This window comes from Monodelphis domestica, chromosome 2 (assembly GCF_027887165.1).
Source record: "Monodelphis domestica isolate mMonDom1 chromosome 2, mMonDom1.pri, whole genome shotgun sequence".
NCBI classification, from domain to species: domain Eukaryota; kingdom Metazoa; phylum Chordata; class Mammalia; order Didelphimorphia; family Didelphidae; genus Monodelphis; species Monodelphis domestica.
The window spans coordinates 118,736,148-118,761,664 of NC_077228.1; the positions used below are offsets into that span (position 1 = coordinate 118,736,148).

At 37.0% G+C, this 25,517-nt stretch overlaps 1 protein-coding gene across 3 annotated transcripts in view; it reads right to left on the reverse strand.

Moving 5' to 3' along the window:
* Positions 1-5,479: 5,479 nt before the first annotated feature.
* Positions 5,480-25,517, reverse strand: part of INTS7 (integrator complex subunit 7) — a 108,318-nt gene continuing 88,280 nt past the window's right edge. For all 3 annotated transcript variants that reach the window (XM_016430141.2, XM_001366601.4, XM_056815895.1), the window contains 4 exons: positions 22,782-22,914; positions 17,802-17,900; positions 10,537-10,722; positions 5,480-8,468 (listed from right to left, as the gene is read on the reverse strand). In XM_016430141.2, the coding sequence (XP_016285627.1) occupies positions 8,184-8,468; positions 10,537-10,722; positions 17,802-17,900; positions 22,782-22,914 (703 nt within the window). In that variant the 3' untranslated portion in view covers positions 5,480-8,183. The remainder of the gene's footprint in view (positions 8,469-10,536; positions 10,723-17,801; positions 17,901-22,781; positions 22,915-25,517) is intronic.

Sequence of the window (25,517 nt, forward strand, 5' to 3'; positions counted from 1 at the left end):
CTCCCTCCCCAGTTCCAACCCAGGCAGAGGCTGGAGGCCCTCATTCTAAGGACAGAAATAGCTGTGCCTGGGCTCTGGATTATTTATATCTCCTTCTAACTGAGCACTCTGCCTGGAGGGCATTTGCACTGTGGAGAATCAGAACCACATTCCCAAATTCCCTAGCATGGCACCAAGGAGCTCTTTGATGGAGGGTTTGTAGCCGTGGCCATCAGGGAATCACTGGTCTCCAAAGGGACTTCGATCACGAGGGAGGTCTCGGGTGGGGAGCCTGGAGGCCCATGGATTTGCCTACTTTCAATATTTTAAATTTTAAATCCAGATGATTTGGATGAAAATGAATATTTATAATAATATATAAATGATTAATTATTTAATAATGGAACATTTATTTATATTATTTAAAATGGTGATCTGGTCAAATTGTCCTCATCCAGAAAGGCCAATGGTGGTGGTGGTGGGATGAGGTAGGGATAGAATGAGCCCTGAATGGATGATTAGTTGGGAAATCTTGGCTATTCCTCTCTCCCTGCCCCCTTCTTCAAAAAAGCATGAAAGGGGCAGCTGGAGGCTTAGTGGATAGAGTGCCTGGCCTGGAGTTAGGAAGACGCCTCTTCCTGAGTTCAAATCCAACCTCAGACACTTAATAGCTGGGTGACCCTGGGCAAGTCATTTAACCCTGCTTGCCTGGTTCCTCCTCTGTAAAGTGAGATGGAGAAGGAAATGGAAAACAACTCCAGTATCTCTGCCAAGAAAACCCCAATTGGACCTTGTTTGGAATTGGACACAACCGAACAACAGATAAAAACTCAGAGACATCTAAAAAAACGCATGAAGGGAGTTTCACACTTGAACTGTGACTATGCAACTCGCTTGTCTACCTCAGTATAAAATGGGGATAATTGCACAATAGTACCTACTTCCCAGAGTTGTGAGATCAAATGAGATATTTATAAAGCACTTTGCAAGAGTGCTCTCTAAATGCAAGCCATTATCAAGGTTGAAAGGTTTTGAGAGGTGATGAGCCAGGTGTGAAGGAGAGAAGATCCCCATAGATACATGGGAAAGCCTCCCCTTAACACAGCCTTCAATCCCCAAAGCTTATACCCCCCAGGGAGGCCATTTTCTACTAGACAACCGAGTTCTTATCACAGTTCTTGGTCTTATTCTTATCTATTCCAATCTTCTAATATCTTTTTACTACTTTCTTTGAAGTGCAGGAGGGAGCTGTGACAGTCCTTTGGGCATTCAGCATTTGGAGTGAGGGAACTAGGCAGGCAATAGTATAAACTCTTATCCTCCACTGGAAAGTTATCGGATACTTGAGTTGGATAGAAATAATTCTAGCTCGATACTTTTTTGGAAGATAGGCAGGGAGATAGGCAAGCACCCAGCCCCAGTCCTCCTCTCATTCCCTCCAGAGGCAGAAATCAGAGACAAAGTAGAACAGATTCCAGGCAGATAGTTATCCATGTTCCCAGGAAAGGAGATGCATTTAGATTGGACCCAATCATGAATACTATATATATTCTATGCACATATACCCACATATGTCCTACAGTCATCAGTATGGAGATGATTGCTAAGTCCATAGGAGCTGATAAAGTTATCAAGAGAAAGATGAGAGGAGAGGGCCAATGACAGAATCTTGAATAACCCTCCATTTATGAGGTGTGATATAGTAATGGCTAACAATGGATATAGAGAAATGGTCAAACGGTTGAGAGCCAGCAGAAAGCAGCACCACAAAAATCCAGAGAGGAACGTTTAGGAGAAGAGGGTGGTCATGAGGGTCAAATGTAGCATTAAGGCAGAGAACAAAGCTTAAGACCATTAGATTTGGCAATTAAGATAGTTGGCAACTTTGGTGACTGTTGAATGATGAGGTCAGAAATTAGATCAAAGAATTGAATGAGCAGGGAGGAAATTGAGGTTCAAGAACTAAAAATGTTTTGATTATTAAAAAATCATTGAAGATAAATAATAAAAGCCATCTTAAATCAAAAATTATTCTAAAATCATCTTATAGAAATTTCAAGGTATTTGTGTAAAATGAGATTCAAATTGGAAAACATTAGTTTGAAATTTGAAATATATAAAAATATCAATCCTATACAAAATTAGGAGTGATAGAAGAAAAATAAAACATACTAATGAAATTAATGAGTGGTTTATATTCTTTAATTAAATGAGGATAGGAATGATAAGAAATGCAATTCATTATGTTACTTATAAAAAAAGAGAGTTGAGGGGATGATTGAGGTTACAATCTCCTAGAGAAGAGGGGGAATGGGATTAAGGGATATGTAGAGAGAAGGGGTGGGCCTCATTAAGGGTTAGGTCAGGGTGTTGGGACTGGAATCAGGAAAACTCATCTCTCTGGCTTCAGATCTGGTCTTACAAACTTGTGTGACACTGAGCAAATCACTCAAAATCATTTGCCTCCGTTTCTTCGTCTGCCAAATGAGCTGGAGAAGGAAATGGCAAAACTATTCTAGTATCTTTGCCAAGAAAACCCCAAATGGGGTCACAAATAGGTGGTCATAACTGAACAACAAACCTGTCAAGAGATTGGGGAATGGATAGCACATTACATGGCATCAAAGCTTATTCTCCTTTGTAGTCAGTTTAGGTTAAGGGAGGCTACTCTGCACTTGGGTCTGACATAAGCTCACCCAGACACAACTGAATGTGTATAGTGACACTTGCTTGCCACTGTCTGACTGAACTCTTTTCAGCTGAGGTTCAAAAATTCCTAAGAATCTATTTTCCTCCCAGTCAACTAGACTCTCTGCATGTCTCCTATAGGGCCTGGTGACTGGGTCCCTGAAGAGAGAGGTACAAAGGCTCTTCAGGGCCCAAGAAGAGCCAAGAGCCAGGAGCCATGTGCCAGCTGCAGGGAGAGCTACCCCTAAGGGGAAAGGGAGCAACACAGTTGATGCTGCCTAAGAGGCTTCCCACTTCCAGTTGTTCCCTCCCATCCTTCCATCTGGAAAATGAAATGGTAAAATTTTTATATTATACCACCCATCACCTGGCTAGCTAAGGGAGTCTGGGAGTCCTTAAAACTTTTTTAGTATCTCTTTTGGATGAGCTCCTGCGTATATGTTTTCTTGCTTATGTCCTACTAGGAGCTCCCTGAAGGAGCTTCCTCTCTATCCTCTATTTTTCCTCCATTTTCCTTGAGAATGCCCAATATAGGGATACAATTCTTGGACTGGCTGCAGAAAAATGTCAAATGCCTTATTTCTCAATGACTAAACATTTTTTATTAGGTACAAATGTGAGAGAAGCTACTAGAAATGATCCTTTTCTAAGGTCCCAATACCTGCGCTCTCATCTAGTCTCTGTTCCACTCACCTAAGCTCTAACTCCTATACTAGACTGCAGGCTTCTTTTGCACCCTTTCCCCAACCATCCCATGACCTACATCTAGGCTGAGTTCCTTCTGATTTCTCTCCTTTTGGTTTCCATGCCATTTCCCTTATTTTGCTTTCTGGGCAGCACTTTTACACCACCTCCCCTCAAGTGGGGGATGGTTGCCAAGACAGTCTTCTCTTATCTCAATCTCTCATCTTGATGTTGGAGAATAAAATTGGAAAAAATTAACTCACCACCAGGTCCCCCATCCCACTGTCTCACTGGTTCCTGACACCAAAGTTCTAAACAGCAAACTCATTAGCTGCTGCCACCAGAAACAACTGGCTTTGAAAATTTAGGCAGGTAGAGATCAGGAGTGAAGATAAACACAAGCCAGGCCCTTTAGAAGGAACAAAGAAGGTAACCAGATCTCAATTACCCAGGTGTAAGGGAGATAATAGCTCCAAGGCTTGCACAAAGTAAACTGAGACTTTAATGCCTTCTCTTTCCTTGTTTAATCCTTGCCTCATTTTAAACTTTTCTTGGACATATATACTAAAAAATTGGCTTCATTTAAAATATCTGGAACAACTCATTTTAAATTTTAGTCTTTTCCTTCCTTCTTGATGGAAGATGGAGATGGAAGGGCCAAAGGTACAGAACGGTATGAAGAATTTTGAAGTTAAAGGGCCTGATGTAGAATTCCATTGGGTGAATCAATAAATACTCTTGGCTATTATGTATAAAGGAAAGGTGGGGGGAAGGGTCAAAGTTTTGACTCTGAAGTTCCTTCCAGTTTGAAATCTATGACCCTTTCTAAAAAATCAGTTGGGCATTTAGGATATTTAGGAAAGAAGGAAAATGAATTTTCCATTTAAAATTTCTATTTGAGAAGAAAAATGAACCTGGAATTGTTACTTCTGACTGGGACACACCATAGCAGGGGATGAGCCAGTACAGTCTGTTGTAAGACAAAGATCAAAACCTGGGCTTATGCTTTCTGGCCAGAATGAGGAAGAGGCAGTATCATGCCACCTGCTGGAAGGGCTTGGGAAGCAGCAGCCAGTTGCATGGCATGTGGGCTTCTTGGAGAGGATTTCCAGGCCTAGGGACCCAAGGTTATATGTTAATTAAAGTTGATGCTTTTGACAGGAGTAGATTCTGAGAAACAAATTTAAAAAGTAGGCCTGGACCTATTTGGCTGGGTAACAGTAGCTGACTAGTTGGTATAACCTCCACCCCATTATTCTAGAAAACTTTAGTACTTTTCTACCTTGCATCTTCCTCATAAAAGATCTCAAAGAGTCATTTCTAATATCAATGAAGGGTGCCAGGAATTATTTAAACTATCAATGTGGATTGTTAGGGGCAGAATGCGAGGGGTTGGACTAGATTATTTAAGAGTATGGTCACCAGGAATTAATTCCAAATGATTTTTTACCAATTTATTCATAAAATAGAGGGAAAGTGAAAGTAGAGAAATGAGAAAGAGGCAGAGTAAGAAATCTAGCTTAATGAACTAGACTATTGCTCAAGCCCTGGCTTTACTCCTGCAGGGCTCCAGAAGCCGAAGCAGGAGGGCCCAAGGGTCAATTAACAAAGGATTTAGGCACTAGGCCTCCTCCCAGATGGGGGGGCCCCTCCAGAGACTAGTACCTCCAGAAAAGCCAGGGAAGGGAGACAGCCTTTTTCACTCACCCACGTGGTAGTTCTAAGGGAAGATAGAAGCAGACCAAGGTCCTCAGCCAGAGCTCCTCCAGGGTCAGGTTCAAGGAAAAAGATATCATCACAGGAAGTTCTAAGCATTTTTAAAGAACATTCTTTTTTGTCACTTCCAGTGACTTCCTTCCATTTTCCATGGACCAATTATAGCTAAAGCTTTGTTTAGGATTGCCCTGGGGATCAGTCAGTGGGTTCTGATTCATCACCCACTATCTCACACATGGGTCACAGACCTCTTCCACTTACGCTTCTGGTGATTAAATCTAAAAACAGGCAAGGGGGAGTTAATCCCATCTTCACTGTATTCATTCTTATGGTGAAATCAAGGAACTTGTCTAAGGTCACAGAGCAAGTCAGTGGTATGACTTGTGTTACAAAAAACACATGTATTAATATGTATATACTCATATATACATTTTTAATTAGAAAATTATTTCATTTTCAACCTCCCTCCCCCACTGTAAAAAACAAAACAAATACCTTATAACAAGAATGTGTAGGTAAGCAAAGCATTTTCATACTGACCATATTAAAAAAAAATGTTTCATTTCTGTACCTTGAGATCATCCTCTCAAAAGGCTGGGAGTCTGTTTCATCAGCATAATGCTATGGTAGGGTCACTGCACGGATTGGCAATTCTAACAATATTTTTTTACAACATATTGCTGTATCACATATTCTGCGCTTGCTCATTTCGCTCAGTTCATACATCTTCCCAAGTTTCTCCAAATACATCTTCTTCAACATTTTTTACAGGTGAGTAGAATACCATTACACACGTATACCATTTATTAACTCTTCCCCAGCTGATGGACATCCCCTTAATTTCCAGTTTCTTTCCACTGTAAAAATAGCTATTATGATTATTTTTATACAGAAGTCCTTTTCCTCTTTCTTTTATATCTTTGGTGTATAGTCCTAGTAGTGGTATCACTTGGGTATGGACAAACAGTGACTTTTTGAGAAAAGTTTCAAATTTCTTTTCAGAATTACTATACCAATTTGCAGCTACACCAACTGTGCAGTAGTCTCTCACAATTGCCTTTTTCCTTTCTTATCATCTGATGTAGGCACACTGGAACACCAGAATTATTTGAATATGTATTTCATTATTTATTATTGATTTCTTTAATTTTTGATGATCTGGGGCATTTTAAAAATCATTGTTGGTTGTCTGGATTTCTTTGACCACTAATCTCTAGGGGACTTCTAGTCCTTGATAGTTAGAGTTGCCAAGGGTCTACTGGATAATTTTATATTAGCTGCTGCATTTAGCTTGAACCTGAGCAGACAGCACTCACTTTGAACTATCCAGGGACTCTTGTCTAGTCTTGTAGTGGAAAGAGCACTGGCTCCCATCAGGTACTTAGATTTGAATCTTTGATATTTGGCAAGTCACAGTCTCTCTGGACCTTAATTTCCCCATCTGTAAAATAAAACTAGATGGCATAAAGTCCCTTTCAGCTCTATGATGATGACTTTGCTATTACCAACAGTATAAACTATAAATTATAAACACTTCTCCCGCCCAAGTCAGGCCAGGCTGCAGCATATGTCATACATACACCTATAAGCTCCTCACGTCTATCCGTGTCATGGCTCCATTTAGAATGCCCTCAGAGCCCCTGCCAGCTTTTAAAAAATCTATTACAAGTGCTCTCTTCCTCTTAAATTGCTGTTTTACTTTGTCTTTGCTTGTGGACATATTTTATTCTTCTTTCCCTCCATACCCCAGGAGAATCTTAAGCTTCAACAGAGAAAGGGACTGTTTCTTTTTGATCCCCAGAGGCTAGTAGACACTTAATGTTAGGTGAATTTAACTTGTTGAATGGAGGGGCACAGCTGTACAAATAATTCAATATAGATTTTTGCATAGCTTTGCAAAGTCATTCTTTGACCTTTTAAAATTTGAAACTGATCTGCCTTCCTGTTCAATAAACATTTCAATTAGGCACCAATTATGAACAGAGTACTATATTAGAAAGTCTAATTACTTTTGACTTGTTGTTAACATTAAAATGACTGTTTCCTCAACAAGCTGTTAATATGATGAGACAGCCTAGTTATATGACAGGTGACAGAGTAAGGTAAATTTGATTTAAAAAGTGTATCCCAGGTTAACTCACAAAATAGATAATGCAAATATGGATAATAGTGCTTTGCCAACTATAGATACCTATTGAAAACTGGAACTTGGTTGTATACTATTAAGATTTTGAGCTTTATGAAATGGTATGTGCCTGGCTTTCTAGATCCATATTGTTCTGAAAACACACTAAGTTCAAATAAAAGCAATTCTAATATGGAGGGACACACATTTTCATTATTATCAAAATGGCTTGTCAAAAAAATTATCTTCATTATACCATGAAAAGGCATGGGAATATTTTTGAAAGACTTTCAACAAGTATTGAAACATATATCCAATTCCCTGAGTACTACAGTTAACTAAGGTTTTAAGGAGGGATATCCTTATTAGATAGTGAAAAACAATATAGCCAAGGCACAAAAAACTGGAGTCATATAGAATGCAAACCATTATGAAAAATCAGTATGAAAACTTAGAATGGGTCTATCTACATTAATAAAGAAAAACTTTAACACTTGAAAGAAGACAAAAATTCCCAGAGACCCCATCTACCACCTATTTTTTGTTACCTATTTTTTGTTATCTCATCCAGATAATTACACACATGGACCAAATTTAAATTTAGAGAACCATTACTTAATATGGCAGGTAATCTGAATATTTCAGTCATTTGTTTAAAAAAGAGATAATTATAATGGTTAAACTTTAGATAATGCTAATATGCTTTAGAAAATTTTTATGTGTCTTCTCAATTGATAAGGCAGACAGGGAAGATATTAGCCTCCTTTCCTATTCCTATGGTTTTTAAAAACTAGATGAGGGAGGGTGCAGATAGGTGGCTCAGTGGATAAAGAGCCTGGAGAGGGAAGGTCCTGGGTTCAAATCTTGCCTCAGATATGTCCAAGCTGTGTGATACTGGGCATATATAGACAGAAGGTAAGGGTTAAAAGAAGAGAAAAAGCACAAAACAACTAGATGAGTGGAAAAAAACAAAAACAAGAACATTTGGTGGCTAAAACCGAGAATATGCATTTCGCTGTTGTTGTTGCAAAGGTTGCTGTGCTTGCTGTTGTTGTAGGCGAACCTGCTGAGAGTAAGGATCTTCCAGAGATTTCACAATGATGGTGGTTTTAGGTCCAGTCTTCCATACAATTCCATTGGAGTCCTTCACAGAAGACTCAACTGTGATGTTATGAGTTCCAAGTATAGAAAAGTTCAACAGAAACTGAGTGCTAAAGTAATCATTGTGTGGTTCAACATTCTGCTCCATCTCATTGGTTATACTGTCAATAGGTATCTGGAATAGAGAAATTATGCAGACTGTCATTAGGCATTAATGTATTAGCTGAGTGCTCCCAGTGCCTTTTGCAAATCTCTTGTATTTGAGTGAGTAGTTTGAGAAGCAAAGCTTTGAAGAAATAAGATAAAAAACGCCAAGTTTAACAATCCAACTATATATTTTGCCAGCCCTCCTTCTCCCCCTCTCTTTCACACACACCTACCTTTTCCAGTCCAATTGCACCTTATTATCACTTCCCCGCTCCAAAATATTTTGTGACCCAGCTTTTTGTTGTTCTTTAAAAAACACACTCCATCACCCAACTCAGTGACTCCCATTCTTGGAACTTTCTCCCTCCAGGTCCACCTTCTACCAGAAGTCATCCCCAACCAGTCTCTTTTAATTCTGGTTTCTTCTCTTTGTTCATTATTTCCTATTTATCCAATACATAGTTTGTTTGTAAAAGTTATTTATATGTTGTCTCCCTCCATTAGATTGCAAGCTCCTTGAGTGCAGGGAAAGTCTCATGCCTTTCTTTTTATTCCCGGTACTTAGCACAGAGCCTGCATAGCTTACTAAATGTTTACTGACTGACAATATAGAATAAGAGACTGTGATTTGGGAAATGGAAAACTGAAAAAAGGCATGGAAGAGGAATCCTAAATAGGTGTAGAATCTCCTATTAGAATGAAAGCCCTTTAGGAAAGGCATAACTTTGTTTTTGTTTTCTTAGCAGTTATACTATTGATAGCACATAATAAGCACATTTATTAATTCAACAATAAAGAAAATCAGTGACACGATTCCATAATATAGAGTGGGATACTACTACTATATCTTTTATTGTAGAGAGTATGCAGATGTGTAGAACATCTTCTTAATGGTGGAAACAGTATTGGAACAAGGTGTTAATGAGTGACAATTATGGCTACTGGTTTGTTCATTCACATAGAGAACTGCAGACAAACAGAAGCAGCAGGAATTTCTCAATATTTGCTTTGACTAGTAATCGAATAAACCTTGCTTTATTTCAACATTCTTGCAAAGTAGTACTTAAACAAAATAGGTGCTTAATAGATATTTATTAAAGTAATTTTCTGATTAAGAGAAGAAAATAGGAGGGAAATTGTGAGAATTTTCAATTTGTGGTTTCAACCTTGAAAAAGGTGAAGCCTAAATCAAGAGTATTCTTGTTCATTTCTTGTGCTTAGCTCAATGCCCTTCCTGTATCTTGTATTGCTCTGTGACTCCATTTTTGCTCCTCCCTTTCATAGTTTTTTCTTTATAATCCTGGGTTCTCAAGCTACTAATCCAAGTTCACTAATAGAGGCATTTTGATAGAGGAAACCCTATTCCCATCTAATTTTCGAATTAAGGTAACTACATCTACAACCCTGTGTAGTTGTTCCTTTACTCCTTTTCTCTATGTGTAAATATTCAAAATGGGGCATGGAAAGGGTCATTGAAGACAAAAACCAGTGCATTCAGAACACCCAGATTCTAGTTTCAGCTAGCAAAGTAAGCTCTTTCTAGCAGTAAGCAAACAACAACGATGATAATAGTAATACTCAGGATTTATAATAAATATTACCATGTATTAAGCATTGTGCTAAGAGTTTTAAGATTACTATTCTGATACATTAACCCTGGGAGGTAGGTGCTATTTTTATTTCCTTTTCATAGTTGAGGAGATGGAAGTAGAGGTTAAGCATCTTGCCCAAGGTCACATAGCTAGTAAGTATCTGAGGTAGGATTTGAACTGGAGCCTTCCTGACTTCAGGCCCAGTGCGCCAATTCTAACGAAGGCTGACTGTCATTTACACCACAGATTTCTTTGTAAATTGACTTCCAAAATTATATATGCACTCTTCAGAGAAGGCTTCATTAAACTTATCTCTGTTCTATGAGTGTTAAAAGCTTTCCTTTTGTGAATGCTAAAAATGATTTAACATAAAGCAAAATAAAACAGAAAGATCTTGAAATCAATGTCATCCAGACCCAGAGATTTTGACAAGGTGCTTATGCTAAAGTACAACTTGGAAAAATGTATTTTTTTTCCTCAAAACAGAAATGGGACATTCCTTACCTTGTACTCTTGTATAGATTTACTCTGTAATGTTGAAGAGACATTCAAACAGACAGACTGAATTTTACGAAAGAGTCCTGGTTTGGATCCATGCTGAACTACGCCCTCTACCTTTAGAGCCAGTTGCTGATTATTCTGAACTGCAATGGGTTCTGTAGGGTTTCGTGGGGAAGGTGACAAAGCAAGCTGAAACATACCAACATCAAGATCAATAACAACTACGAGCAATTAAAAAAATTAAAATGAAAAATTTCAATTCCAAATTTTCTTCTTTCTCTTCCCCAACACATTAAGACAAGAAAAATCAAACCTAATAAAGACACATACCCACACACACACACACACACCAAATTTCAACATTATTCCTGTCTCCTCCCTCAAAAGAAAATAAAATTAAATGAATAGGAGATAATATTTCAATCTGCACTCTGCATCCATTAGTTTTCTCTCTCTCTGGAGGTGAGGAACATGTTTCATCATGAGTCCTTCAGAACTGTGGTGGATCATTGTGTTGATTAGTTATTCAGGCTTTCAAAGTAGATTATCTTTACAATAATGCTTTTATTGTATAAATTTTCTACTGGTTCTGCTCATTTCATATAAATTCTAGAAGTCTTTCCAGGTTTGAAAAAAAACCAAAAAACATCTCTTTCAGCATGTCTTACAGCACAACTTCTTTAGGCATTCAACAATTGATGGAATACTACAGAAAGAGCCACTATAAATGTTTTTGTACATACAGGCCCTTTTCTTCTTTCTTTGATCTCTTTAGGATATAAACCTAGTTAGAGAAATTACTGGTCAAACAGTATGTACTATTTAAGAGATTTGGGGGCATAGTTCCAAAGTACTTTCCATAATGGTTGGACTAATTTACGGCTCTACCAGCAATGCATCAGTATAACCTGTTTTCTCACATCCCTTCCAGCATGTTATCTTTATCATCATTTGTCATCTCAGATAATCTGAGAGGCATGAGATTGTACCTCAGAAGTTGTTTTAATTCACATTTCCCTAATTATTAGTTATTTAGAGAATTTTTCATATGGTTATTAATAACTTTGATTTCTTCTTATGAAAATTCCAATTCATAGCCTTTTATCATTTATCATGGAATGGCTCTCATTCCTATAATTTTGACCAAGCCCTCTACGTATTTTAGAAATGAGACCTTTAAAAAGAGCAAAATCTGCTATAAAGATTTTTTTCTCCAATTTCCTGCTTTTCCACTAATTTTAGCTACATTGTTTTTGTGTGTGCAATTTTTTTTTTATGGTTTATGTAATCAAAAGTACTCATTTAACTCCCATGAACACCTCCCCCCTCTCCCTCCCTCCCTCCCTCCTTCCCTCTCTCTCTCTCTCTCTCTCTCTCTCTCTCTCTCTCTCTCTCTCTCTCTCTCTCTCTCTCTCTCTCTCTCTCTCTCTCTCTCTCTCTCAATTCTTCCATGCTCCACTTCCATTTATTACTATTCATATTTAAATCAGGGTCTCATTTGGTATAACAGAGGTCTAGGTTTAGTATTTGTCAGACTACTTTCTAGTTTTCCCATTAGCTTTTGTCAAGTAGTAATGAGTTCTTATACTAGTTCTTATAGCTAGGATTTTGGGTTTATCAAACAAGGTTACTGTGCCAAGGCAAATTTCCACATTCATGGGTATATTAGTACTAGTCATTTGCTGCAGATTCAAAACAAAGCAGTTTCAATCAAGTTTTTCTTTGCCTCCTTATGAAAAAGTCTTTGTTCACCTCATCCCAGATAGGTGTAAGCTGAAAGGACCCCTATCTTGCTTGAGTTGGTCAGTGGAATAATTACTATAGAATATACATATATGTACCTTTCTAGGTATTCAGTGGGAATGAGTTACATATTAGTTTTCATGGTCTAATGTCCTACTCTTGATCTTAATTAATATTCAATACATAAATATTGAATTGAGACTTAAAATTACAAGGCTATTTTAAACAAATAAATCATCATAGTACAGATGAAAAAACAATTCAATGTTTCATATGTTAGGCTTTTTTTTTTTTTTAAACCCTCACCTATCATCTTAGAATCGATAATGTGTGTTGGTTTCAAGGCAGAAAAACAGTGAGGGCTATGCAATGGGGGTTAAGTGACTTGCCCAGGGTCACACAGCCAGGAAGTGTCTGAGGCCAAAACTGAACCCAGAACCTCCCATAGCCAGGTCTGGCTCTTAATCTACTGAGTTACTCAGCTGCTTCCTACTTGTTAGTTTTAATACTTTTAATTAGGATAAGTTATCTTTATGTTTAATGGGTTATAACTCATGATATTTTTAGGGGCAGCTAGGTGGTACAGTGGATAGTATTAGTAATGGAGTCAGAAAGTCCTGAGTTCAAATATGATCTAGACATTTACTAATTATATAACTCTGGGCAAATCACTTAACCTCAGTTTCTTCATCAATAAGATGAGGTTAATAACAGCAAGGAGCTCTCAGGATTGTGGTGAGGATCAAATGAGATAATATTTGTTAAGTTCTTATTCTTAGCACAGTGCACATAGTAAAACACTATATAAATGCTAGCTATTGGTTACTATTTTGAAGACTTCAAAAATTAGATAGCCCTAACAGCTTAAAAAGTCTTTCGATTTTTCCAACGTGAAACTGAATCTATATACCATTAACACTGATATTTTTACATGATAAATTTGAGAAAAACTTCCAACTGACGAAACAAAAAAGTAGTACTGAATTTTATTTGAGCATGTTACTTATTTGAACATGTTACTTGGGAACTGCAAATTCAAATAAAATATACTTCTCTTATTGACATAAATGAGTTCTCACAATCATGTAAAGTTTCTTTAAAATTTCAACGAGTATATTAATTACTACTAATCAAATTAGCTAAAATTATATACTATATTAAGTTGAGAAAATATCTAAAGCTATAACAATATTTATTTACTTTATTAAAATTTTCCCCCCTTAATTTTATTCCAGTAACAAATTTACATATAAGTTTTCCAAGGCTACATGATTCATGCTGTCTCCTTCCCCCCTCCTGGGGCTGATAGCAATTCCATTGAGTTATATAGGTATTATCACTCAAAATCTATTTCCATATTATTCATTATTTGTGAGAGTAATCTTATAAAACCAAAACCCCAAATCATATACTCAAATAAACAAGGGATAAATCATGTTTTTTTCCTGTATTTCTACTCTAACAGTTCTTTCTCTAGATGTGGATAGCATTCCCCCCCCCCCCATAAATCCCCTGGGATTGTCCCTGGTTATATAATTACTTATTAACAATATTCTTAACAACAGAGGAGGAAGAAGACAAGTCTAGTCCTAAGAGTAATAATAATAATTCTGTTCTATTGAGTAGCAGTGCTTTAATTTCTGAACCTATTAAGCATACAATAAAAGATCATGGAAAAACTTTACCACAGAATGTTTATCTTTTAGAAATTTCATTCTCTTTCTTTTCTACAATATTACTTTAAAGAGTAGACTCTCACTCTAAAAAGGCAGGTACTTAGTACTCTGTATAACTGCTTAAGGAATAGCCAATTGTCGGAAAGGGTAGAACATGTCTGATGTGCAAAGAGCCTGAGGTAATTTTTTCCACTTTACTAGGACTTCCACTCAGGTCCTTTGATCTAATTGTGGCATGGAAATAATCATTGAATCCTGAAAGCTGTGGCAGAAGTGCAAAAGTTCTGGGAAACTTTGTACTTATATATAACTGGAAGGGCTCTGAATGTGATTGGCCAAAGACTGTGATTACTTTCCAAGACCAGACCAGAATAGCTAAGAACAGATAAACTTGGGCCTTTCACTGATGAATTCTTTGGTCCTGGCAATTTCAATCAAACAAAAACATTTAAAATGGCCCCTAATCTGTGAAGTCATTTACCACCACCTCCAGTCAGCCACAGTGATGGAAAAAGAAATTACTCAATATCTACCTTCCTGCTCCAAATTATACCAGAATATAAAGAAGTTGTCATTAAATAGAAGAATAGTCTACAGGCTCTCGTCAGAAGGGGCAAATAAAGGGATTGGTAGAGCTGGCTTATTAAATATCCAAAGGCAACAAAAATGGCATTTCAAGATCATTTCACCTTAAAGTATGTATGATGAATACAAACAAAATGGTAAAAAAAAAAAGTTAATTTAAAAAATTTTATATAACACCCATTGAAGAGGATAAAGGAATAAGAGAAATTCTAGGAAGAATTTAACAATACCCTTTTTATACTGATCCTCAGTAATTTTTAGGTGGGTACCAGAAAAAATGGGAAAAAAATTTATTGCTTAACATCTTTGGGGATTTTTCAAGAAACCTGCCTACTGGACATCTTGAATTGGATGTCCCACATACATCTTACACTCAATATATCCCAAACTGAACTCATTCTCTTTCCCATGAAACTCTCCCCACTTCCTAACTTTTCTATTTACTGTCAAGGGCACCACCATGTATGTATGTATGTATATATGCATGTATGCGTGTATGTATGTATGTATGTATGTATATGTGTGTGCACGCGTGTATTGTATGTATGTGTATCTGTCCATATTTTGTTTGTATTTGGTGTTTTTGTGTTCTTTTCCCTATTAGACTATGAGCTCCTTGAGAGGAAGAACTGTCTTTTGTCTCCTTTATACCTTAGCAGTTAAGTTAGCATAGTGACTGGCATGTACTAGATGCTTATTATGCATGTTGAGACTTAAGGCATCATAGTTGGACTCGTAACATGTCTATTATCTCAAAACCTGACATACCATACTAAATAGTAAAAATAACACTTATTTATTTTTTACACTATGGTAAATTTTACACTTAAGATAAAATCAAGAAGAACTGATAGATCAAAAAAATAATTAAAGAAGACTTTAAAGAAATTGGTGCTGGAGGTGGCATAATTTTGAAGGCACTCAAGGACTGACTTTAAAAGGTAGCTCAGAAAAAAAAGAAAGACTAATGGACAAAAAAAGATAAATCAGATCTACTATTATGTTCAAAGGAGGCAATAGAGAAGACATCAATGTTTACCAATCTATAATACTAATTTCTCATTTTTGCAACATTTTCATGAGACTGCTTTATAATACATATACTAAAAATATCCTTGATGAAAATATGAAAACTTAGATAAGTTTCTGCAAATATTTTCTACAGTCATTTCTACAGCACTCACTCTGTGCTACATACTGGGGATATATAGAGGTGAAAAACAGTCTCTGCTCTTAAGGAGCTCACAAATGTAACAGAGAATTCAACATGCAAAAATCTAGGTACAAAAAAGATACATAAAGACACACACAGAGCATAAACTGGAACTAATCAACAGAGGGAAGGCATGGAGATTAAGGAAGACTGTGAAAAGTTTAATAATTTAACATATACTCTTTACTAATGGTAAGAGTGCTAGACTCAAATTCTGGTTCTGACATTTACTACTTCAGAAGACCACATCACCACATGCAAAATGAACTAAAAACAACAGAGAAAAAGAATACAAGATCCTGTTGAATTTATATTTTGATTACCACAGAGGAGGAAAAATGGTATTTGCTCCTACAAGACAAAATGCAGCCTTAAAGACACTTGACTAGCAAGCTGCCTCTCCTGAATATATTAGATCGTGCAGGATTTCTTTGATAAGTATAATCAAAGATAGTTAGTTCATTTACCAAATTAGGCACAAAACAGATGCTATAGACTGAGTCCAAACTGAAGAGGTTATGTATGTAAGGTGAGGCTCTTGAATACTTAGTATTATTTACTAACACTTCATATATCCTATCAGATGCCAAATCTTGTTATCTCTAGCTTCACCACACCTTTTGTGTCTGATCCCTCTTTTTACTCCTGGTTGTCACCATAGTTCAGCACCCCATTACCTTTTACTTAAGACCTTTTACCCAGAGAGCCTCCTACTCCTTTCAAGTTTCTCTCCTACTCTAGTCCATCTTCTACACTGCTACCAGAGTGACTATGCCACAGCCCTCTGCTCAGTTAACTACAACAGCTTCCTAAATTGCCTTTAGGATCAAATAGAAACTCTTCTGTTTAGCTTTTAAAGTCCTTTAAAACCTGGCCCCAACACATTTTTCTAGTCACACTCAACCATACAACTAAATTGGTCTCTCTGTTCCTTATAATCAACACTCAATTTCCTTTCTCCATACCTTTGTACCACTGGTGCCCTTGTCAGACTGTAGCTCTTTCTTGATCATTTTTCACAGAATCCTTCTCTTGCTTTAAAATACTACTCAATTGCTGCCTTCTATTGGGAGCTTTTCATGAATTTAACTGCTCAAAATTTCCCTCTAAAACTACCTTATATTCTAGTACTTTGTATTTATTTTATGTATGTATTTACCCTCTTTCCATTGGAATATGAAGTAAGAATTGTTTTGTTATGTTTCTATTCTGAGTGCCTACCAATTGTGTTTAATTATTTGTCAATTTATCAAAAGAAATAAAATTAGTAATTGACAAAGGAAAAAACAACTGGGTAAAAAAGGCATATTTCCCAGAATATAACACACAGTTGCATACGTAGGCTGCTGAATTAGCCTATCTGAACAAATAGCCTTTGAGATGGACAGTAAAATTAAGCCAGAATTGAATGGGAGGAAAAGAGCAAGCTAGACTATAGTTAGGAAATTGAGCAGGGCTTTCAATAATCTCTAATTTCTCTGTGGGACTAAAGCCCATCATTTAAACACCTATATTCTCTTGGTAATAATGCATGGCTACAAAATCATGGAACTTTATCTTGAAAAAATTAAAATTGTGGATAACATCAAAAGGAATGGTAGGGTGAGAAGCTGCAATGCAATAAATGATGAATTGTGCACAACTGTGCACTCAATTATGGAATTGGCATAAACTCAATTATGGAAGTTTTCTGGCTAAGAAAATTGCAACTGTCACCTGGCCTGAAGGCTTTCTGGGGCCAGAGGCAAAGTCTGGTCTACTCACACATTTGTTCCAGTGCTCATGACATTAACATGCCATGAAAAAGGGATGGTGTAAATCTTCCAACTCCCCTCCTTGTTATATCACCTCAAGTTATAAGACAAAAAGTATGGCCATAGCTGCTTGTATGTTAACAGTGCAGATAAGTCACTCCAGGGAAGACAGCTACTACTATCAAATACTTGGAAAATAATCACTTTTATAACTCTAATTGCAAAGCATTAACTAAGGCAAGCTTTTAATAAATGTATTTAATATGTAATCTTTGTATCCCAAGAAAACTCTCTTACCTTAATACTAGTAGATTGCAGTTTCTGGAAAAAATATCTCTGGAAGGAAAGAGGAACTTTCAGCAAGGCAATGATAGCATTGCAGAGGCAAGCTGTGTGCTGCAGTAAAGAAAACCAAACAAAGTCAAATCAGATGAAAAAAATCTAATAACAGCAATAAACAATGCTTCCATTAAGAAAATTAAAATGAGGTACATTTTAATTCAATTTGATTGACTTTATGTACTACTTGCTACAAGAAAGGTCCTGTCCTGGGTGCTAGGAAAATAAAAGCAAAATCATAACAGTTTCAGCTCTCAAGAAGCTTGTATTCTCTGGAAGAAAAACAGCTTAATTAGGACACAATCTTTCTGGTCAAGATGTACAGATAGACATACTTACCTAATTAACTCTCAAACATTACAATAGGAGAAAGGTAATTTATGTTGTTTTGGATTCAAGCAGAAAACACACATTTTTCATATATTTTGGAATATGGTAGTTTTGATATTTTCATGTAATATGCAGACTTAGTTGGTTAGTCAATACACATTTAAGTACCTATTATATGCCAAGCACTGTGCTAAGTAGAAGTACTGAAGACAGAAAAAGAGGCAAAAGACAATCATGTAGCTTAAAGAGCACATGATTAAAAGGAGGCAACAGGAAGTAAATAATTACATAAAAACAATCAACATAAAGAAAAAACTGGAAATAATTAAAAGAGTGAAAACACTTTTTACTCTTTAAGAGGAAATTGGGAAATTAAAAGGGAGTTGGAAAAAGGGTATTTTAGTTGGGACCTAAAGGAAGTGGAGAAGAAGAGGGAGAGCATTCTAGTCATGGAGGACAGTCAGAGAAAATGACCAGAAGGAATGTCTTGTTCATGGGAAAGCCACGATGCCCCTATCACTGGATTGATGAATAGGTGTTAGGGAGGATAAAGTATAAGACACCTGGGAAAGTAGGAGGGGCCTGTGTTAAAGGGCAGAAGAGGAGCAGGACAAAAATTAGCAGGGATGGGAGGATCAAGGGAAGGAATGGAAGGATCTTCAGGACAGTGGAGACATGAGCATTTTGAAGGCAGGAGGAAATGAACCAGTAGAGAGGAAGAGATTGAAAATATATGAGTGGTAATGAAAAGGGGAAATCTGTTGGAGGAGATGGGATAAAATGATTTCACTTGTGCAGGCAGAGGGATTGGCTTTGGTTAGGACTTCATGTGAAATAGGTGAAGGATGACAGAAGGCATATGAATGATAGGAGACAAATAAGAGAAAAGAGTGTGAATGACCTCATTTTTTCTCTGTAAATAAGAGATAGTGAGTTAACCTGGGAGTAGTATAGTAGGATTATCTAGCAAAAATGAGGGCCCCGCTGAACTAGTGTAAGATAAATCTGTAGTGGACTCAATAAGCCATGTGATTTTCTCCACCTTCATTCTATAATAAATGGGTATGAGTTAAACCAATGGCAACAGATGGTGGGAGGGATTCAAGGCTAAGGCTAATATTAGCAAGGCACAATCAAAAATATAAGGGGGCTAAAGATTCAAAGAGACAGTGTAGAATAGAACTGGTTCAGTAGAAGGTCAAAATGGGGAAAAGGGAAGAGTCCTGGGAATATAGCCTGGGGGGAAACTGAGGCATCTTCCCATAGGAAGTCACAGTGTAGATGAGATGATTTTGTCAATCCTAAACAGAAAAGGTGGAAAACCAATAAATTATGGTCAGAGGTGGGGATTTTGGAATTTCTACAGAAGAGATGCATTTGTGGCTGATGGCAAGATTAAGAATACAATCATCTTTGTGTGTGGTGAAGGTGGAATGGAGGAAGAGTAGGTCATGAAAAATGAGCATGTTTGAGGAACGGAGTGGTTAGGATGCTTGAGAATGAAGTTCTTAAGTCTGAGGGTAGGGTTTAGGAAGAAAAGAAAAATTTTGAGTCAGGTGCCAAACAACTGAGGAAGGGTGTGTGACAGTGTGTGAGAGGTGTGTGACAGAGGCTGGCACTAAAGAAAAAGTACCAAGCTGAAGAGTATGTGAAACTGATCACCTTGACGGGGGAGGGGCCCCAAGGGATTGGAATCTGGAGGAGGAGAAGACTGGCTGGTAGAGAAGTTGGTTTCTCTCAGTCTTGAGATGTCAAAGACAGAAGGTGGAAAAAGACTTTCTCCAGAGGGTTACCCACCTTTCCTGCTGGTGACTGGAAATATTTCCCCCCAACACTTTTCAATTGAAGGAACTTTCTGAAGAGAAACCTGAGCAGACTTTACCTCAGCTCCTGTTGCCCAGGGTTGAGTCAACCTGACTTTCTCTCAGGGGGCTTAGGCTGCCAAGGCATGAGTTCCTCCCAAACTCAAGGAGGGAGGGGAAAGGGTTTAGAAAGAGGCAGGGACCACTTTTCCCCACTTTCCTTTTCCCATTCTTTACTGCCAGTTATTCCTTTGTATTATCCTGATTGAGTGGACATTAAAATAGTTATCTGTTCCCCAAGTTGTGAACAAGTGTGAGTGAACAGATCAAGGGGAGACCCTTTGGTCTCGAGTAGTGGGGGGGGGGGGACAAGAGGGACAAGAGTGAATCTGGGAGACAGCTTTAGCTAAGGAGGGAAGGCAGAAGGAGGAAAAATCTTCAAACCCCCTCTTTTGGTCACAGGGGTGACCTGGTGGTCTGTAGACAACAGCTACATGTATATCAGTGCTCTTGGGTCTGTTGCCTTCCTCCTCATCATACTAAAAGGTATGAGAGTTGATGGAAGTGTTAATGGACACAAAAGGTGAAAGAACAGTACCCAGCACATATCCTCCAAGTCTGCAACTTCAGTCTTTTGAAATTTTATTTCTGTCTCTTATTTCCATATATAGTACCACTAAGATGTATGAGTCCATAGAGAACAAGTAATAGTAATGGAAATTAACTGGAGTGCAGATTCTCTGTATTTGTGTATTTCAACTATATCCAATTTTGTAATTTAAAAATGAATTAATACTTCATTTCTAAAATAAAGTTTCAAGAAATGAAGTTAAATTTTGAGCAACACATTTTTCCACCCAGAAGAAATAGTGAACTATTCAAATTTTGGGGGTAGAAGTATTATTAAAATTTCAAACTTATCTTATAATCAGGGATGCAAATCAAAACAACTCTGAGGTATCACCTCACACCTAGCAGATTAGCTAACATGACAGGAACAGAAAGTAATGAATGCTGGAGGGGATGTGGCAAAGTCGGGACATTAATTCATTGCTGGTGGAGTTGTGAATTGATCCAAACATTCTGGAGGGCAATTTGGAACTATGCCCAAAGGGCGCTAAAAACTGTCTGCCCTTTGATCCAGCCATAGCACTGCTGGGTTTATACCCCAAAGAGATAATAAGGAAAAAGACTTGTACAAGAATATTCATAGTTGCACTTTGTGGTGGCAAAAAACTGGAAAATGAGTGGATGCACTTCAATTGGGGAATGGCTGAACAAATTGTGGTATATGTTGATGATGGAATACTATTGTGTTCAAAGGAATAATAAAATGGAGGAATTCCATGGAGACTGGAAGGACCTCCAGGAACTGATGCAGAGTGAGAGGAGCAGAACCAGGAGAACACTGTACACAGAGACTGATCACTATGGCACAATAAAATGTAATGGACTAGGAGCAATGCAACAATCCAGGACAATTGTGAGGGACTTATGAGAAAGAACACTATTCATATTCAGAGGAAGAACTGTGCAAGTAGAAACATAGAAGTAAAATATATGATTGATCACATGGGTCGAGGGGGATATGATTGGGGATATAGACACTAAAGGAACATCCTAGTACAAACATCAACAGCATGGAAATAGGTTCTGATCAAGGACACATATAATACCCAGTGGAATTGCGCATTGGCAACGGGAAGGGCGGGGGGAGGGGAGGGAGGAAAAGAATATGATTTTTGTAACCAAGGAATAATGTTTGAAATTGACCAAAAAAAATTAAATTAAAAAAATGAAACATGTAAATTTTTCAGGGGAAGGGAAAGGGCTGTTTCTCTAGAGGGCTTAGGAGAACCACATGTTGTATTTGTATGAATTGTAGAGATAGGAGTAACTTTGATTTTTATAATTGTTTTGACTTTGCAAAATGCTTTCATTAAAATCATATGAGTTAAAAAAAATTCAAACTTAAAGGACCTTAGTGATTATTATCTAGTCTAAATTCTTCTTTAAAATATGAGATGCAAACAGACACAGAGAGGTTTGTAACTTCCCCAAGAACAAAAAGCCAGGTTTAAAACATCATTTCTTGACTTTCAAGTCATTGCTTTTTATACCAGACAATGCAGACCTGGTCCTTTGGAGGTTCCCCAGCTTAGAGGTCTACTTCAAAGCACAACAGCACATAAGCCCATCTACAGAGACAGTTATCTATCTTTACCTGAACAATGCAAAAAGATAATTATGATATCTTCTAGTCAGGGTTGGTAGGTTTTGGTATTTTCACCTTGACCACAAATTCTTTTAACTGCTAAAATAAACTTTAGGAAGAATCTAAAAAATTATTTTAATACTTCAATTAACTATTTAACTTGTATAAATATAAATTAAGAAGAATTTGTGATTGGACAAATATAGCTAGAAATTAAAGGCTATGTCAAGACTTTGAGGCCAGAGGATAACAGATTGTGTGGCTACAACATTTGGTGTTTAGAACAATTTGTTATTTTCAAGTTCTGATAACCAGATAGGAGAAACAAATAGCTAAGAGAGTAGAGTTACTTCTCCATTTCTATTCATAGCCCTTATACTTCAGGGAATAGGATAATGATTAGAATTAATTTAGATTATATTTGAAATAGTGGTAATCCATTCGTGTAAAGGGTTCATGTTTTGGTATTTTAGCTACACTGATCTGATAAATTTGTTAGGGGTAATATGGTTGAATTTAAAATTCATTTAAGGGTTAAAAAGATCTTTTAAACAAAAAATTCACCAACAAATTAAAAATACTGCTACTTGCCATATAAGAGACAGGAGCATATTTCCGGTTCAGTGATTCTACCTCTTCTAAGACATGATTATATACAGACATCATTCTTCTTTCATATTCACTATCAGCATGAGTTGATCCAGTGGAACCATATTCCTGGAAACTGAAGAAACCATCTAGTCAATCAGCAAATTGATTAAATATTTACTATGTAATAAGATGTTGCATGGCTACATATGGTATAGGAGTGCAGCCTAAACCAGATTAAAATGTAATTTTAAAATGTTTAACAAAAATAAGTCAAAATACAACATAGATAATATTAGTTTGTAGTTTTTCATGTAAATATGAGACCAAGAGGGATACATTTCTATTTGGGTTCGACACTACTGTTCTAAGAAATATAAAGATATATAAATAGTGGTTTCTGCCTTCAAGGAGTTTTAGTGAGGATACAACTTTATTGAGGAACTAAGACATACTGTGCAAGTTAGCATATATCATGTGAAAGAATACTATTATTTATATGATAAAGGCAATGGTTTAAGAAAACCTGAGAAGACCTCCATGAACTGATACAGAATGAGGTAAGAAGAACTGGGAGAACAATTTTAAGGTAATGTCAATACTGTAAAAATGAAAAATTTGAAAAGACTTTAAGAACTCTGATTAATAAAGTGACCAGCCATGATTCCAAAAGATGATGAAGCTACCCCTACATGATAGGTTGTAATAATTAAAATTAGTCATCAATAATTAAAATATTATATTAAAAGACATTTATTAATGATCATTAGAAATAAAGGAATAAAAGGGATACAAAATAAAACCATGTGCCCATGGCTAACCAGCCTGTTCAAAATCCCCACTTACCACCACAGTTGCTGACAAGAAGCAAAGAGGCCTGGGACCAGCAATCCCACTGCCTAATATACCCTGTCTACAGGAAGTACATAACGATAGGAATTCAGTGGGCTCCCAGGAAATGTGGTTTTTAGGGTAACAGATTTCCAATTATACAAGGTGGACTCAGCACATACAATAAACAGTAACAACAATTTGTAAAGAAAATCCACTTTGAAAGTCTTAGGAACTATGATCAGTACAATGACCAACCATAATTCCAGAGGACTCATGATTAAAGAGGCTATCCAACTCCTAATAAAGATTCAAGAGTATAGATTGAGACATATTTTTTTGGACATGGCCTTTCCAGAAATTTGTTTTGCTTGCTTTCTCAAGGGGGGAAGAGGAGGAGAGAAGAGAGTGAGTAAAATTTAGTAAAATAACAACAAAACCATTAATTAAAAAAGGTAGGACGAGTTTGGTCTTGAATAATAACAACTAATAAGTATGCAATGCTTTAAGGTTTACAAAGTGCTTCACATATAATTTCATTTTATACTCATAAGACTCTTGTGGAATACATTTTATAAATATCATTCCCATTTTATGGATGAACTGAGAAGCACAGAGAACTGATTTGGTCACTCTGTAGAGTCTTACTTGAATTGAAACCCAACACATTTCTGGCTTCTCGGGCCCCTTTAGTTATTCTGTCTACACTGGAAGATGAAGCTAGGTTTGGTTCTATCTTGCTTGACTCCACTTTCTGGATAACTAAAGCCAAACCAAGTCAAGCATCTCTCTTCTAATGCCTTTTTTATCTTTCACCATTAGAATGTAATTATTATAAGGAAAGGAGCAATGCTGCAAGGCAGAAGCAGGAAGGTTCCAGAATTCAAGGGAAGTGATGGGGGTGTTGCTTCTTCTAAGAGATAGTTAAGCAGGCAGGAGGTTGAGTTTCTGTCTAGTCCTCTAGGGTGGACCTAGAGAACTAGATATTCTCTCTGCTGTGGCTTTCTTTGTGATCCAATCTGTTCCTGTGTATCCTGTGGATTGACTGAGATATTCCTACAGAGCTGTTTGAGACACCTATAGCCATCTGTCAGTAAGACCATCCCTTTGAGCCCTGTTCCTGCTTACCTTCCTATTTGGGTTAGAGAAGTATATTGTATTATAGGAACTGGGACTTTAGGTAGATAGGTAACTGACAGTGTAGATACCATCATTCTGAGAGGTTATCAGCTTATTTTGGGGGGGAGGTTTATTTATGTTCTTTAGTTTAGGTATCCCAAACCCTTTTCACCTTTCCCTCAGTTATTAAAACAAACTGTTATTATACAGTCCCTGTGTTTATTAGTTCAGGGTCTGGCTCTGCCTGCCCTGGGCTGGTATACCCTTCCCAAACCAGATTACCGGTCCTATAATACCACCCTTGAAGCCACATAGTTATATAAGTGTCAGATTAGTTATTTCTTCAGTTGGTGAGCTAAGTAGGGCATGCCTAGACAAATTGGGGTAGGCCATAGGGATTTTGTAGGGAGTGATAGTTGGAAAGACTACAACAATTCCATTTCCACTGGGAGTGACTGATTGCTCTCCAAGGTACTGCAAAATAGAATTTTAAGGGTGATTCACACTGGGGGGGTTTAACATCATTTAAAGAGCTAATTTAAAAGGATAATTTAAAGGGACAAAGGGAATTTTTTTTTGTTCTGTTGGTGATTCTTTTTTGTGAGCAAAGTGGATTCCAATACCACCTATCCAATACTGTATTATTACAATTCTGCATAGCTATAACATCATGATGGGGGATATGGTTAATGCAGTTTTAATGTTCATATATAATTGTTTCCTTTACATTCCATATGGTATTTTTAAAATGTTTCCTGATTTTTGCTACCTGTTATTAAGCTATGACTG